This window comes from Polypterus senegalus, unplaced genomic scaffold (genome assembly GCF_016835505.1).
Source record: "Polypterus senegalus isolate Bchr_013 unplaced genomic scaffold, ASM1683550v1 scaffold_5021, whole genome shotgun sequence".
NCBI classification, from domain to species: Eukaryota; Metazoa; Chordata; class Cladistia; order Polypteriformes; family Polypteridae; genus Polypterus; species Polypterus senegalus.
Window position 1 is genome coordinate 1 of NW_024378063.1, and position 16,451 is coordinate 16,451.

General features: G+C 45.6%; 1 protein-coding gene across 1 annotated transcript in view; it reads left to right on the forward strand.

Annotated features, from left to right (window-relative positions):
• Positions 1–1,861: 1,861 nt before the first annotated feature.
• Positions 1,862–16,451, forward strand: part of LOC120519537 (titin-like) — a gene marked incomplete at its 3' end in the record, with an annotated part of 48,135 nt that continues 33,545 nt past the window's right edge. Inside the window, exons 1-7 of the mRNA XM_039742500.1 lie at positions 1,862–2,322; positions 3,884–4,104; positions 5,537–5,701; positions 5,795–5,963; positions 8,069–9,759; positions 13,841–14,122; positions 14,230–14,496. Coding sequence (XP_039598434.1) covers positions 2,108–2,322; positions 3,884–4,104; positions 5,537–5,701; positions 5,795–5,963; positions 8,069–9,759; positions 13,841–14,122; positions 14,230–14,496 — 3,010 coding nt within the window. The remainder of the gene's footprint in view (positions 2,323–3,883; positions 4,105–5,536; positions 5,702–5,794; positions 5,964–8,068; positions 9,760–13,840; positions 14,123–14,229; positions 14,497–16,451) is intronic.

A 16,451-nucleotide genomic window follows, 5' to 3' on the forward strand; every position in this document is an offset into this window, starting at 1 on the left:
ATTAAGAAATAATTAATTCAAATGATTTGCCTGCTCTAGTAGTACATTCACTTCCACAGAAATAAAACGACATTACCACCTGAAACATATGGATGCAGACTGAAAGAGAAATGTATAGTCCAGCGTTTCTCAACCTTTAATTATTCGCGACCCGAGTTTTCATAACAGTTTTAATCGCGCCCCCTAACATTTTTTGAAACCCTAATAAAATGTATTCCTATATTTTTTGCTGCCGATACACGGCTACAAGTTTTATTATACCTCCTTAACTTTTATTGACATTTATCTAACTCTATATTTATTCTTCTAGTATCAGAATGTAGTTTAAGTTCATTTGTTTTGGTTTCAATTGATGTATTTTTCATATTTTCGATTCTTGTTTTCTTTTTTTTCACATCTTCGCGCCCCCTTTTTTGTTACTTCGTGCGGGCCCCACAGATCGAGAACCGCCGATCTAATGTTTTCATGGAAAATGGAGATCACAAAGATTGTGCTACAATGGGCTTCAAATACCGAACAACAACAAACAATATTAAAACGTTCATACAAAAAAATCTCCAGTTACTTGTGTTACATAATTCCCAGGTCACTTATCCAGCTGTATGCTCACAATGTCCAAAACACAAGCATCTTTATGCTAAAATATTGTTAAATAAATTCAGAGTAATGCACAAATGTAAAGGACATTCAAACGAGATTGAGATCTCAAATTGAAGATCCGCCTCTCGCCCTCATTTATTGGTCGAGAATTTTATTCTTTTTCGTATGGAATTTTGCTCGTCTTTTCTCTCTGTTCTTTCCTGCTGTCACAAACTCCACAACGATCCATAGCAAGGTTTGAGGCAGCTACCCATATATTCATTTCCCGGCTGCAAAATCTGCAAAAATAAATGACAGCAATGATGTGTACAAACTGGAGTCCAAAACAGAACGGAGGGAATATGGGAAAGGTGGAGGCTCTTAAAGGTCAGGATAGGAAGTGACGTCAAAGGGGCCGGGACCGGAAGGGTCTTCAGCCCAGACGTGGCATCAAGGGGGGCGAAGCCGACAAGGCCTTCTTCTATAGCAGCGTTTCTCAGCCTTTAAGTATTTGCGACCCGAGTTTTAATTGTGTCCCCCTAACGTTTCTTTGAAATCCTAATAAAATGTATCCCTATTTTCCTGCCGATACACCACTACAAGTTTTATTATACCTCCTTAACTTTTATCGACATTTATCTAACTCTAAATTTATTTTTCTAGTATCAGAATTTAATTTAAGTTAATTTGTTTTGGTTTCAATAGATGTATTTTTCATATTTTCAATCTTCGCGCCCCCTTTTTTGTTACTTTGGGGGCACGCCCCACTCTATAGCTCTGGACCCGGAAGTGACGTCAACAGGGCCAGGTGGAACTTCCCATGAATGGTCTGTAGGAAATTGAGAAAAAGAGTCAGTGCACTCTGCCACATCCCGGTCGGATTTGGAATTGCCCTCATTCAAGCCCTTTAGCTGCCTCCCATGCACACGTGTGTGACCCTGCTAAGAAACTAAAGATGTACATGTATGTATGTTGTGATGGACGGCCGGGATGCCCTTTATAAGAGAAGACCAGGGGAATGGGCGTACTACCAGGAGAGGAGGTCCTCACCCGGGACGCGAGAGGACCGCCCCCTGGGTTTACATCGTGGCTACGGATTTGGAGCTCAGAAGCTCAACCTGCTGGGGGTCTGTGGTCATCACCAGGGGGCACCTGGACAGCTCCAGAGTCTGGGCATACAGCACTTCCGCTACACCCGGAAGTGCTGCCGGAGGTTAATCATGAGACACCTGGAGCACTTGCGGGTGCATTATAAAGGAGGCCGCCTCACTCCATTCAGAAGCCAGAGTCAGGAGGAGGAGGAGGATGAAGCTTGGGAAGAGAGGAGTAGGGGCGGCAGAAGGGAAGATTGTTTTGTTATCGGAGCATTGTGTTGTGTGCGGGACAGTTTAGAGAAATAAACGTGTGTCTTCTGGACATTCTGGGCCTGTGTGTCTGTCTGTAGCCAGGCTATCTTCTACAATGTTTATCATTTTTCCAAATTCTGTGTGTTTTGCAGATCTGTTGGTTCAAAGATGGAAGGCGTATCATGCCCGGAGGCCGCCACCAAATTGAAGTACTTCAGGATGGTAGAGCCAGTCTGCGCATACCTGTTGTGTTGCCTGAAGATGAAGGGGTCTACTCCGTCTTTGCCTGCAATTTCAGCGGAAGCAGAGTTTGTTCTGGAAAGCTTTATGTGGAACCCAGCGCACCCACAGGGGCACCTCAGTATATTGCTGAACCCGAGGCTGTCAAGCGTATCCGGTAAGTGTTACTAGTGCATTCCACACTTTACCTTGAATTTTAGGATTGTAAACGGAGTACCCTGTCGATCTGAAGCTTGGATTATGCAGGTTTAGAAAATGGAGTGATGCAAGAAATGTTCGTATCCCTTTCTAAAATCAGTTTTTTTGTTATCCTTTGTCCCTTTGCTGTAAGCAGGTTTGGCAAATCTGATTACTGTCATGTTACTTACAACAGAAACAATATTTATTTCTAGAGCACATTTTCATACCAATGATGAGCTCAAAGTGCTTCACGTGGCGAAGAAAGAGACAAAAGACAAAATAAATAAGAAAATAGAATTAGGGAACACTAATTAACATAGACTAAGAGTAAAGTCCGATGGCCAGGGAGGACAGAAAAAACAAAAAAAAACAAAACTCCAGACGGCTGGAGAAAAAAAATAAAATCTGCAGGGGGTCCGAGGCCACCCTTTGGGCATTCTACCTCACGTAAATGACCTCAATCAGTCCTCATTGTGTTCAGGGTTCACATGGAAGAACTTGATGATGGTGACGGTCATGGGGACTTCTGGCCTTTAATCCGTCAATTTAGGGACATCACGGCGCTTTGATCAGGTGGTGGTGGCGCACAGAAAAGAAGAGAAAGTAGGAGTTAATACGGATTTTAGAGCCACCATGATTATTAGGTGAGATTAGAGTATCCATTTATAAAAGCACATTTAAAACAACAGAGGGTGCGCCAAAGTGCTGTACAAAGAAGCATTAAAATAAGCACAATACAAACAATCATGCAGAAGCAGAGTAATAAAACAACCAATTATGACATCCACCACAATCCCATCATACACAGTGAAAGGCGGAAGAGAACAAGGAGGTCTTAAGACGACTTTTAAAAACCTCGATGGAGGATGAAGGCCTGATGTGCAGAGCGGCAAGTCATTCCAACGCTGTGGAGCAACAACTGAAAAAGCTCAGTCTCTCCTCAACTTCAGCTGAGATGTTGGCACTACGAGGAGCAGTCGTCCAGATGACCTCAGTGCTCTGGGTGGCACGTAGGGGTGAAGGAGGTCCCAGATATATTTCGGAATACCATGAATAATAGTGATCATTAATTGAATATACAGAGTATCAGGATTAAGCTAAGATGAAGCTCTGAGAAAGCAATGAGTTTTTAGAAGTTCTTTAAAGTGCTCCACCGTATCAGCCTGGTGAATTTCTATCGGCAGGCTATTCCAGATTTGAGGTGCATGACGGCAGAAGGCCGCCCGCCTCACCACTTCTTTAAAGTTTAGCTCTTGGAATTCCAAGCAGACCCTCATTTGAAGATCTTGATTGAATTTTAAGACGGTATCTTGTTCTTGCTTTTTGGCATCCCATTTGATTGCATTCTCAATTCTTGAAATTGCTCAGTGGTATTTTGGCTTGATGAAGACTTTCTTGAAAATCATTGTGAAGTTTTCAAGGTACAGATCCGTTAGCTATTGTTTACCGCTGCTGTCATCACCGCGTTCTCTCTCATCATCTATTGTAAATACATTCCGTACTAACTCATACGTTTTTCTCTCTTGTGTCCATTACAGTTCTGTCTCTCCCCGCTCCCCAAGCCGATCTCCAGCTCGCTCTCCTGGACGCTCTCCTGCACGCAGACTGGATGAAACCGATGAGAGTCAGCTGGAGAGGCTTTACAAACCTGTTTTTGTCATGAAGCCGTCATCCTGCAAATGTGCTGAAGGACAAACAGCTCGCTTTGACTTGAAGGCAGTTGGAAGACCAATGCCTGAAATCTTCTGGTTCCATAATGGTGAGGAATATACAGTATATATATATATATATATGAACATTTAATTGTGAGGAAGCAGCAGGATGGTACAGTGGCTAAGGGGGTATCTTCAACACTTAGTCTGATCTGACCCCCTTCACGCCCCAGCCTACCTAGAAAAGGGGTCTCTCTTTGAACTGCCTTTCCCGAGGTTTCTTCCATTTATTTCCCTACAAGGGTTTTTTTGGGAGTTTGTCAATGTCTTCTTAGAGAGTCGAGGCTGGGGGGCTGTCAAGAGGCAGGGCCTGTTAAAGCCCATTGCGGCACTTGTTGTGTGATTCTTGGCTACACAAAAATAACTTGTATTGTATTGTATTGTGGCGGCCCGGTGGTGCAGTGGTAGCGCTGTTGCCTCCCTGTGTGGAGTTTGCATGTTCTCTGCGTGGGTTTCCTCCCACAGTCCAAAGACATGCAGGTCAGGTGTATTGACGATCCTAAATTGTCCCTATTGTGTGCTTGGTGTGTGTGCCCTGCGGTGGGCTGGTGCCCTGCCTGGGGTTTGTTTCCTACCTTGTGCCCTGTGTTGGCCAGGATTGGCTCCAGCAGACCCCCGTGACCCTGTAGTTGGATAATGGATGGATGGATTGGATTGTATTGTATGGTATCTCTGTCTTAATTCATCTGGATTTTGGCACTGAGAGCCCGGGCTTCCTCCTACATACTGTGACAGGCGCCTGGTGTCCATGCCCAGTCGGGACGCCCCTGCACACTGTATTCAGGGGGAGCAGCCCTGGACAGTGCAATACCTCCCCCTGGACGCTAGATGGCCGCCCCCCTGGCCTGGTGAAGTGCCTCAGTTTCCCACAGGGGTCCCTGGGAATTGGAGTTGGTGGCAGCCCTGTTGGGTACCGCCAGGGGGTGCTGTGTTTGGGACTCCTGAGCCTGTATGGGCAGCAGCTTCATCACACCTGGAAGTGCCGCCAGATCTTGGTGATCAAACACCTGGAGCACTTCCAGGTGACCTATAAAAGGAGCCAGCGACCACCACTCATCGGCCAGAGTCGGGTGGAGGAAGACAAGGTTGCGAGGGAGGAGTGGTGGTGCCAGAGAAGAGAGTTTGTGTTTGTGCTTTACTGGTGTTTGGGACTGTGTTGCGGCTGGGGGGAGTACGGGGAAGACGTGCCCTCCAGCTGAAGAAGAATAAAAAGCCTTTTACTATACACGTGCCTCCCGTGTCCAATCTGTGTCGGGTCCGGCGCTATATAGTGCCTTTTACAATGCCAAGTAGCCTGCTGTGAGGTTGTCTTGCAGTGGACTGGTGTAATGTGCAGTTGGTGCTCTTGCTACAGTATGCTTTGCTATGCTGTATCCTTGTAATTGGAAAGATGCCTTCAAACAATCATTGGATAGACTTTTGTTTTCAGGTCTTGCGTCATTTGTTAGACTGATCCCTCAATTCCTCATTTCTTCCCAGGCCAACAAGTGGTGAATGATTATACTCATAAAATTGTGGTCAAAGAAGATGGCACCCAATCAATGATCATTGTTCCAGCCATGCCAGGGGATTCTGGAGAATGGACTGTGGTGGCTCAGAACCGAGCTGGAAAAACATCCATTTCCATGACGCTCACTGTGGAGGGTAACAAATTCCATTTCAAATATGTATGCATTTTATTTTTGACTTCTCCTGGAACAACAATATTTATTCTGTTCACTCTTTTTTTGTTAACAGCCAAAGAAACCCTAGTGAAACCACAATTTATTGAAAAGTTAAAGAACCTCAGTGTAAAAGAAGGCACTTTGGTGGCACTGGCAGTCAAGGCTATTGGCAATCCAATCCCGGATATTGTATGGCTGAAAAACAGCGATATCATCACTCCACACAAATATCCAAACATTAGGTAAGCAGTAACAGAAGGCTCTGTGAAGTCTCCTCTATTTCCCCTTTCCAGAACCCTGAGAACGCTTTAGTAACACGTTGTGTGTTTGCAGGCAGTGTTGTGTACTGGTTAAGGGTTTAGACTTCAGACCCTGAGGGTGACGGTTCAAACTCCATTAGAGATACTGTGTGGTCATGGGCAAGTTACTTCACCTGTGCTCCAAGTGGAAACACAAAAGAAATGTGACCAATTGTATCTTAAATGTAATAAGCCACCATGGATGAAGGCATCAGCCAAGTAATAAAGTACATCACAACTGTATAGCACCACGTTGAATGCCAGCAAGCCAAATGATTTGTGTGGCAGTGTGCCATGAGTTAATAGTAAGCCTTGAAATACTTACTGGCTTTAATTTGTCAAAAATGTTCACCAGTCCTCACTAGGGTCGTCCTCAATAAGATCCGTGACCACTTGCTCATCTACCAGTGACCGGAGCAGTCTGGTTTTACGCCTAAGACAATGTTTCTCAACCTTTAAGTATCTGCAAGTTTTCATAACAGTTTTAATCGCGTCCCCCTAACGTTTTTTTGAGACCCTAATAAAATGTATTCCAATATTTTTTGCTGCCGATACACCGCTACAAGTTTAAAATTTGCCTACGAATAGCGAAATTGCGCCACATATGGCAACATTGCCCACCTCTTCTTATTTCTCGCGCTTTCACAGAAAGTTTCAATCTTTGCCGAATGTATGATATATCATAGATGCATTTTTGATTATACCTACTTAACTTTTATCGCCATTTATCTAACTCTTTATTTATTTTTCTAGTATCAGAATGTAGTTTAAGTTCATTTGTTTTGGTTTCAATCGATGGATTTTTCATATTTTCGATTCTTGTTTTCATTTTTTCAAATCTTTGTGCCCCCTTTTTGGTTGAGAACCGCTGGCCTAAGAAGTCGACCATCGACCGCATCCTGGCACTGAGGGTCCTCATGGAGCACAAACGCAAATATCGGCAGAGTTTCTTTGCAGCCTTTGTCGATTTTCGCAAAGTGTTTGGCTCGGTTGATCGAGCTGCCCTGTGGGACATCCTGAGGGTTCGTGGGATCCCCTCGAGGTTGCTGGATATCATGGCCGGCCTGTACTCTGGTACTGTGAGTGCTGTGCAGAGTGGAGGCAGACCCTCTGCGTTTTTCCCAGTTGATTCTGGGGTCTGTCAGGGGTCTGTTCTGCTCCTACTCTGTTCAATGCTGGCATGGACTGGGTGTTGGGCAAGGTCATGGGGTCCAGCGGCTGGGGGGCATCTGTTGGTGAAAAGAGATTCACGGATCTTGACTTTGCTGACGATGCTGTGATCTTCACGGAGTCAATGGAGGCTCTGATTGGGGTGCTCGAGAGACTGAGTGAGGGGTCTGAGTGAAAAAAACCAAGAGCCTGGCCTTTAATGACCTCTTGGGCACGGCCATCAGCAGTGTGTCTGTCCTTCTCTGTGACCTTGTCAAGAGGTTTACTTACCTAGGCAGTGACATTCGTGTCTCTGGTGACTCTTCCTATGAAGTCTGTAGACAGATTGGGAGAGCATGGGGGTCATGTGGTCACTGGAAAGGGGTGTGTGGCTCTCCCGATATCTCTGATAAAGGATGAAGGTCCAAGTCTTTAGAGTCCTGGTGCTCCCTGTTTCTGATTCATGGACGCTATCCAGTGACCTGAGACGAAGACTGGACTCTGTCATGTGTGTCTGTCCAGTGAATCCTTGGGTCCCACTGGTTTGACTTTGTGTTGCTCATGGAGTCCCGAATGAGGCACATGACCTGCATTGTGAGGGAGCATCAGTTACGGCACTGCGGCCATGTGGCGCGTTTTCCCCGAGGGTGATCCGGCTCGTAAGATCCTCATTGTTGGTGACCCGAGTGGCTGGACCAGGCCAAGGGGTCGCCCACGTAACACCTGGCTGCGGCAGATAGAGGGTGGGACAGCACCGCGTGTCTGCCTGGGGGGTTGCAAACTGGGATCCCGAGTTGTTTCATTGTGTAGTGAGTGTGTCAACGTGCTGTACCAGTGCATGCTCCCCAACTTGACTTGACCTGACTTGTTAACCAGTCTTCCTTTGTCCTTCATTTCAGAATTGATGGCAACAAAGGAGAGGCTGCCTTCTCAATTGCATCGGCACATGGCAGCGACTCTGCGTGGTACACGGCCACTGCCATCAACAAGGCAGGACGTGACACAACCAGATGTAAAGTTAACGTGGAAGTAGAATTTGCAGAGCCTGAACCAGAGAGGAAATTAATAATCCCCAAAGGAACCTACAAGGCCAAGGAGATTGCTGCTCCTGAACTGGAGCCACTTCACTTGCGTTACGGACAAGAGCAGTGGGAAGAAGGTGATTTATATGACAAAGAGAAGCAGCAGAAGCCACACTTCAAAAAGAAGCTGACCTCAGTGCGGCTCAAGAGATTTGGACCAGTGCACTTTGAATGCAGACTGACTCCCATTGGAGACCCGGCGATGGTAGTAGAATGGCTGCATGATGGGAAGCCTTTGGCTGCTGCCAACAGACTGAGAATGGTAAATGAATTTGGCTACTGCAGCCTAGATTACGAGGTTGCTTACTCGAGGGACAGCGGCGTCATTACCTGCCGAGCAACGAACAAACACGGAGTCGATCAGACCTCCGCAACTCTCATTGTAAAAGACGAGAAGAGCCTTGTCGAAGAGAGCCAGCTGCCTGAGGGCAGGAGGGGAATGCAACGAATTGAAGAGCTCGAACGAATTGCTCATGAAGGAGCCCTTGCAGGTGTCACAGAAGAAGTGACAGAAAAGACCAAACCCGAGATTGTCTTGTTCCCTGAGCCTGCAAGAGTATATGAGGGTGAGATTGCAAGATACCGTTGCAGAGTGACTGGGTACCCCCAACCAAAAGTCAACTGGTATCTCAATGGGCAACTCATCCGTAAAAGCAAACGCTTCCGACTTCGCTATGATGGCATATACTATCTTGAAATTGTTGACTGCAAGTCCTATGATTCTGGTGAGGTCAAAGTGACAGCTGAGAATCCAGAAGGTGTTGTGGAGCACATAGTAAAGCTAGAAATTCAGCAGAAAGAGGACTTCAGATCTGTTCTCCGCCGTGCTCCAGAACCAAAGGTGGAGGCGCCCACCGAGCACGGCAGAGTGTCTTTTGACGTTGTCAAGGCTGACAAACCCCATGAGACGCCCCTCAGTAAGGAAGTCGTGAAGCTGAGGAAGGCAGAAAGGGTTACACATGAAAAAGAAACCGAGGAGACAGAGGAGCTTCGCAGTAAATTCAAACGTAGAAAGGAAGAAGGCTATTACGAAGCTATCACAGCAGTTGAGTTGAAATCACGCCGAAAAGATGAGTCCTATGAGGATATGTTGAGAAAGAGGAAGGAAGAACTCCTTCACTGGACCAAAGACATGCCTGAGGAAGAGAAGAAAGCTCTTCTTGCTGAAGGCAAAGTGACCATTCCAACTCTTAAACCAGACAGGATCGAGGTGTCACCAAGCATGGAGGCTCCCAAGATCCTAGAACGCATACAAAGCCAAACTGTCCCTCAGGCAGACGAGGCCCACTTCCGTGTCCGGGTGGTGGGTAAGCCAGAGCCTGAGTGTGAATGGTTTAAAAATGGAGTGAAGCTGGAGAAATCGGAGCGCATCTACTGGTACTGGCCTGAAGATCACGTCTGTGAATTGGTTATTCGAGATGTCACAGCTGAAGACTCTGCTAGCATCATGGTGAAAGCCATGAACATTGCTGGTGAAACTTCAAGCCATGCATTCTTGCTTGTACAAGGTAAGGAAGATGTATTTATACAATTTCAGATGCTTCTTGCATTAATCTTTTATTTTTTACACCTATATAGTCATGTCAGGGGGGCTCAGCACACTGCCCTGTGGAGCGTTTGTGTTGAGGGTGAACGTGGAGGAGATGATGCTTCCAGTCCACTCATGCTGAGGTTTGCCAGCATCTGGTTATAAAGGGAGGTGCCAAGGAGTTTGGTGGTCAGCTTTGCTGGTACAACAGAGTTAAACACTGAGCTGTAGTCTATAAAGAGGACTTTGGCATAACAGTTTTTACTATCTGGATGTGCCAGGATGGCAAGAAGTGCAAGGGATATGGCATCCCCTGTCGAGAGGTTTCATTGTCATGCCACGCTAGTGTTTTATGAAATCACTGCCCTGTTGTTTTTGTTTGCTGACTTTCTTGAAGTTTGGAAGAAGGGTGAAGTCCAGTTATTGAAATCATGTGGTTGAGGGGTTTGTGTGAACCAATAAGCTCAACTGTAGGGACATTTAATAAGAATGGCAACAGGCAGCATTAACGAGAATTACTGGGATTTGCCACTGGGGAAAAAAAAAACACAAAACAGCAAGTCCATCTTCTTCTTCTTCTACTTCTTGTTTTGGCTGCCCTCATTTAGGAATCGCCACCGTGGATCATCTGCTTCCATCTATACCTGTCATTTTCTGCCACACTGACTTCCTTCATGTTCTCCCTCACTGCATCCATAAACCTCTTCTTTGGCCTTCCTCTTGTCTAGCGGTGCCATCCTCAACATTCTTTTCCTGATGTACCCCTCATCTCTCCTCTGCATGTGCCCAAACCATCTCAGTCTAGCCTCTCTCACTTGGTCACCAAACGGACGTACCTGTGTCGTTCCTCTAAAATACTCATTCCAAAGCCTGTCTACCCTCGAAAATCGTAGCATCAAAGCAGGAAATCCATCAATCTTCTTACATAATACGCTAGCGTGGCAGTCCGTTTGTCTGTCCAGGATTTTAAATCACCTGGAGCTTGCAAACCGCTTGACCGATTGACCTGAAATTTGGTACACATGTGCTATGTGACGTCTACTGTCTGCTTTCAGGGTGATGATTGACCTCCAAGGTTATCCATCCATCCATTATCCAGCCTGCTATATCCTAACTACAGGGTCAGGGGGATCTGCTGGAGCCAGTCCCAGCCAACACAGGGCGCAAGGCAGGAAACAAACCCCGGGCAGGGTGCCAGCCCACCACAGGGCACATACACACCAAGCACACACTAGGGACAATTTACAATTGGCAATGCACCTAACCTGCATGTCTTTGGACTGTGGGAGGAAACCCACGCAGACATGGGGAGAAGCGAACCCAGGTCTCCTAACTGCGAGGTAGCAGCTGTACCCACTGCGCCACCGTGCCGCCCTCCAAGGTTATCCCTTTTTATTTTTATTTCATTTTATTGTCAAATCAACTCTCGGCAGCAGGCAGCAGGCAGCAGGGCGGCTGTGTGGCGCATGCGTTTGGGTGCCGTTCTCATCCCCTACCACCTTCACCGTCACTTCCCCTTCCTCTTCATATCTTAAATCTTTCTTTAGGCAGATTGAAGACTTGAGTGCCAGCTTAAGTGAAAAATTAAAGAAAACGTAAAAGTAAAGTAATTGCAACACAAACACTGACTTCATCAGTTTTAACGTTTTGACGGAAGAAGAGAAGAAGCGGGCCATTAGGGTGGAGAAGAGAAGAGCTGCTCAGGAAGGACCAAGCGCATCAACCTCTGAGCAAACGAATGATAAACGTACAGAGAAAGAGGATGAAGACTACAAGCCAAGTGGATTCACCGCACGTTATCTTGCAGTGCGCCATCACTGGTGTTTTATAAAACACTGAAGTAGAGAGGCATTGTGTGAACTCACCATTTGTATGGAACTCTTGGAGGTTGTTACGTTTTGCCTCTAGTACAATATCATTTTCGTACTGGCCATGCTAACCTATGCAGTGTTCTCTAACTGGTCATGTGGACGGTGGCTCTCACTGCATACATGTCCCTGTAGCCTGTCAAAAACCTAAGTTTCATTACCCGTTAACTCTTGAGCTTTATTAGCTTACAATAAACTTTGTAGATGATATCCTAACTTAGGGGTGGCGCAGTGATAGCGCTGCTGCCCGCAGTTAGGAGACCCCGGGTTCGCTTCCCGAGTCCTCCTTGCGTGGACTTTGCATGTTCTCCTCGTGGGTTTCCTCTGGGTGCTCCGGTTTTCTCCCACAGTCCATTAGGTTCATTGGCAATTCTAGTGTGTGTGCCCTGCGGTGGGCTGGCACCCTGCCTGTGGTTTTGTTCCTGTGCTGGCTGGGATTGGCTCCAGTGGACCCCCGTGACCCTGTAGTTAGGATATAGCAGGTTGGGTAATGACTGACTGACTGATTCTTGAGCTAGGGATTAGATCCAGCTGAACGACTGGCACCATCTGCCAGCATTACACCTGGTCTATCAACAGGTGTGACTCAGAGAGATGAAGTTTGCTACAGAAGTGGCTGCTGTGCAAAATATTTATTTTATTTATAAAGCACTTTAAAAACAGCATCAAGGCTGGCCAAAGTGCTGTACAATAAAAACCCATCAGACACACAAAACCGAAGGGTAAATGAAACAGAAACACATAAACACATAAGAACTGAGGAGATTAATATTAATAAAAATGAAAATTAAATTAATAAAAAGTCTACAGATAGCCAACATATCATACTGGGTTAAAAGCCAGAGAGTAGAAATGTGTTTTTAAAAAGCATTTAAAGGCAGCGAGTGAAGGAGCCTGCCTAACGTGCAACGGCAAATCGTTCAGAGTTTTGGGGCTGAAAAGCTCGATCACCTCGCAGTTGGCATCGTGTCTTGGGAACACGTCAAAGCATCTGGTCTGCTGACCTGAGAGAGCGAGACAGACGGGACATAAGGGTGCGGCACTTCTGACAAAGAAAGAGGGGCACAACCATTAAAGGATTTAAAGACAAATGCAAGAATCTTGAAATGAATTCGAAAACAAATTGGAAGCCAGTGAAGGGAAGCCAAAATCGGGGTGACATGCTCATGCTTTCTTGTGCCAGTTAAAATTCGAGCAGCGGCGTTTTGTACCAGCTGTGGGCGAGCAATGGAGGCCTGGCTAATTCCAAAAAGTAGCGCATTGCAGTCGTCTAGACGAGAGGTTATAAAAGCACGGATCATTGTTTCAAGGTTGCGTTTAGACAAAACAAGTTTGATTTTTGACACCCGGCTCAACTGGAAAAAGTGAGATTTTACCATTGCGTTCACATGGCTATCAAGTTTTAAAGTGGGATCCATTTTCACCCCTAAATTTGTGATTATGGATTTCTCAAATTGAGCCACATTGGAAAGAAAGGTCAATGCAGGGGGGTCCCGCTGGTGTCGTTGGGTCTAAATAGCATGACTTCTGTTTTGTTCTCATTAAAATTTAGAAAATTTAATGCCATCCAACTCCTTATGTCAATAAGGCATTCAAGCAGGGGCTGGACAGAACGTGGAGCAGACATGACTGAGGAAGCAGGTGTAGGTGTTGGTCATTATATGGTCAACATAAGAACGGCAGGTTTTGATGAAAGCTGTCTCTATTTTAGAGATTCCTCGTATGTGTGCACCTATAAAGAAGTAGGGGTCTTGACGTCTCAGTCCATTTGTTAATGATTAAGATGGTTACCTCTGTCTCCATCTTGATAGAGTCTCCAGCCACAGAGGAGTTTGCTTGGGTGGCGCCCATCTCTGTTGTGTGTAATCATTTGGAGGTGCAGGATGCTAACTTGGATCACTGGATGGATTCAAAGTGCAGTGTACAGCCATCTTAGCCCGTTGAGCTAAAGGAGATGTCTCTTCTAGTGACCAGTAGGGTTCCTGATTGGCAGCCGGCTCTCTCCATTTTGGCTGTTCTGGTCGGTCACAGTTGTGTCACTTCATTACAGTTACATTAAGTCAACTTTGGCAGGATGTCCCTGTGAATCAGGGAATGTCAGTAGATGTGTTCCGATCGGGATGACCAGAGTCCATAAGCATGTAGTAAATGCCATTGCCATTGTGGTTTATAATATTATTTTCTGTGTTTTAGCCAAGCAAGTGATTACCTTCACTCAAGAGTTAGAAGATGTTAACGCCAAGGAGAAAGACACCATGGCGACATTTGAATGTGAAACATCAGAGCCATTTGTGAAAGTGAAATGGATGAAGAACAACGTCCAGATTTTCCCTGGAGACAAGTACAGAATGCATTCGGACAGAAAAGTCCACTTTCTTTCTGTTTTAATCATTGATATGACTGATCCAGCAGAGTACACCTGTGCACTTATTGAAGATGAATATGTGAAGACCTCCGCTAGGCTTATTGTGGAAGGTACAGAAAAACCAAAAAAAATGGTCTAACATACTGTATGGTCACTCGTGTGGTAAAAATATATCATCTCTCTCTCTCAACTGTTCTCTACGTCATTTCTTTTACAGGCGCTCCCCTTGAAATCGTGAAGAAACTGGAAAATATTGAAGTGCCTGAATCGATGTCAGGCGAATTTGAATGTGTTGTTTCCAGAGAAGACGTTGAGGGCAAGTGGTACCGTGGGGATGTCGAGATCACACCAAGCAGTAAATATGTCATTGCTTCAAGACGTGGCCGCCATAGCCTGACAGTAAAAGATGTCACTAGGGAGGATCAAGGTGAATACACTTTTGTTGTCGGTGACCAGAAGACAACTTCATCACTGAAGATGATATGTAAGTTATTTTCTGTAATGTCAATCTAGAGGCAAAGTGCAGGCGTGTGTGTCTCACTATGTAGTTAGCTGGACGCTAGAAGTCCACTTAGAACTGCTGTGTTTCAGACCCTGCGACGCATGCAGACACCGAGACCAAGACAAGTCCTAAAAGCACGCGCTTTATTCTTCCAAAGCCTTTTCTCAGCACTACACACAGTGCGCCAATCAGCCACAATTAAACTCAGTCCTTTCTTTCTCTGTCTTCTTCTTCATCGTCTTTTCTCCTGTCCCGCCAGTTTTGTCCTCCTCCTCCCGACTCAGGCTCCCTGGACGGAATTTTATATTGCACCAGGTGACCAAACGACGATCTTCCGGCAGCACATCCTGGTGTGGTGGAAGTTCTCCGGTCCAGGGTTCTGGAGTTGTCCAGGTGCCCCCTGGTGGTGGCCATGGGACCTGATGCAATCTGGGGGAGCTGCCCTCTCCTGTTCCGGGGGAAGGTATTGCTTCTCCCCTGGTCCTTCCATAATAAAGGCACCCCAATACATAAATCATGATAGTCCGCACTAGTAATTGCTTTCAGTGTTTTGTAAAGACTTCAAGTAATAAGAGAACAAAATTTTCTGGACTATCTGTTGCCAACATCTACAGCCCTGATTTGGGACTCTCTGACCATAAAGCAGTATTTCTCACTGTCTAACTGCCTTTCCCTTCTCTTACCTGTAAACGACAAATTTCTTACAGAAACCTTAAAAATGTCTGTCCCTCTACCCTTTCTGGATCCACTTCTGATCTTTTAGTGTCTTCACCTATTCCGTCAACACTAGATAGTCTTGTTGATCACTAGACCCTTCATTCAGCATTAGATAAAATGGCTCCTTTAAAACATAAGGAGGTTTCCTTTAAGCGTTCAGCTCCTTGGTTTAATTCAGAATTGCGATCTATGAAAGCAGCTGGCCGACGCCTTGAGAGAACGTCACGTAAGTCTGGCCTCACCGGGCACACAACCTGCCTTAGTGAAATTAAAACCTGGATGGAGCAGAACACTATTAAAATTAAACTGCAACAAAACCGAAGTCCTGCAAATTGGGACTAAAATGCAACTTAATAAAATGAGCTCCTGGCGGTGATCTCATCAGACCTGCTTCTACTGTAAAGAATCTCGGTGTCGTTTTTGATTCCTCCCTTTCTTATTCTGCCCACATAAATCGCATTAAGAAACTTTCTTACTGTCACCTCCGTCACGTATCCCGTGTTCGCTCCTTCCTCTCCTTTTCTAATGCTGAGAAACTTGTCCCTGCTTTTATCACATCCCACAACGATTTTTGTAACTCGCTGCTGGCAGGTGGCCCTTCTAATCTTATATCTCAGCTCCTGCTTATTCGTAACTCAGCTTTAAGAGTCGTCATTCGAACCAGCAGCAGCGAGCACATCACAGCCATCCTGCTCCGTCTTCACTGGCTCCCCGTGTCTTACAGAATCGAATATAAAATCCTACTAATAACCTACAAAGCCTTAAATAACCTCACGCCAGACTACATCAGTGACCTTCTCCATCACTATGTGCCTGCCCGTCCACTAAGATCCTCTGATTCTGGCAATCTTGTTGTGCCCCACGCTAATCATAATTTTGATAATTTTCAAAATAATTTTAATAATTTTGAATTTCCCCTTGGGATTAATAAAGTATCTATCTATCTATCTATCTATCTATCTATCTATCTATCTATCTATCTATCTATCTATCTATCTAATCTGCACTCCATGGGTGACAGCAGGGCCTTCAGCTGTATAGCGAGTGCCCAGACTCTGAAATGACCTCCCGAAATGAATGAATCAGGTCAGCTGACTCCATGAATTCTCTTAATAAACAACTCCAAACTCATCTGTTCAGGGAGGCTGTTAGCTCTACTTGACTTCATTCCCCGTCTCTCAGTTTACCTCCATGTCAAGATGTTCATGTAACCTGTATGT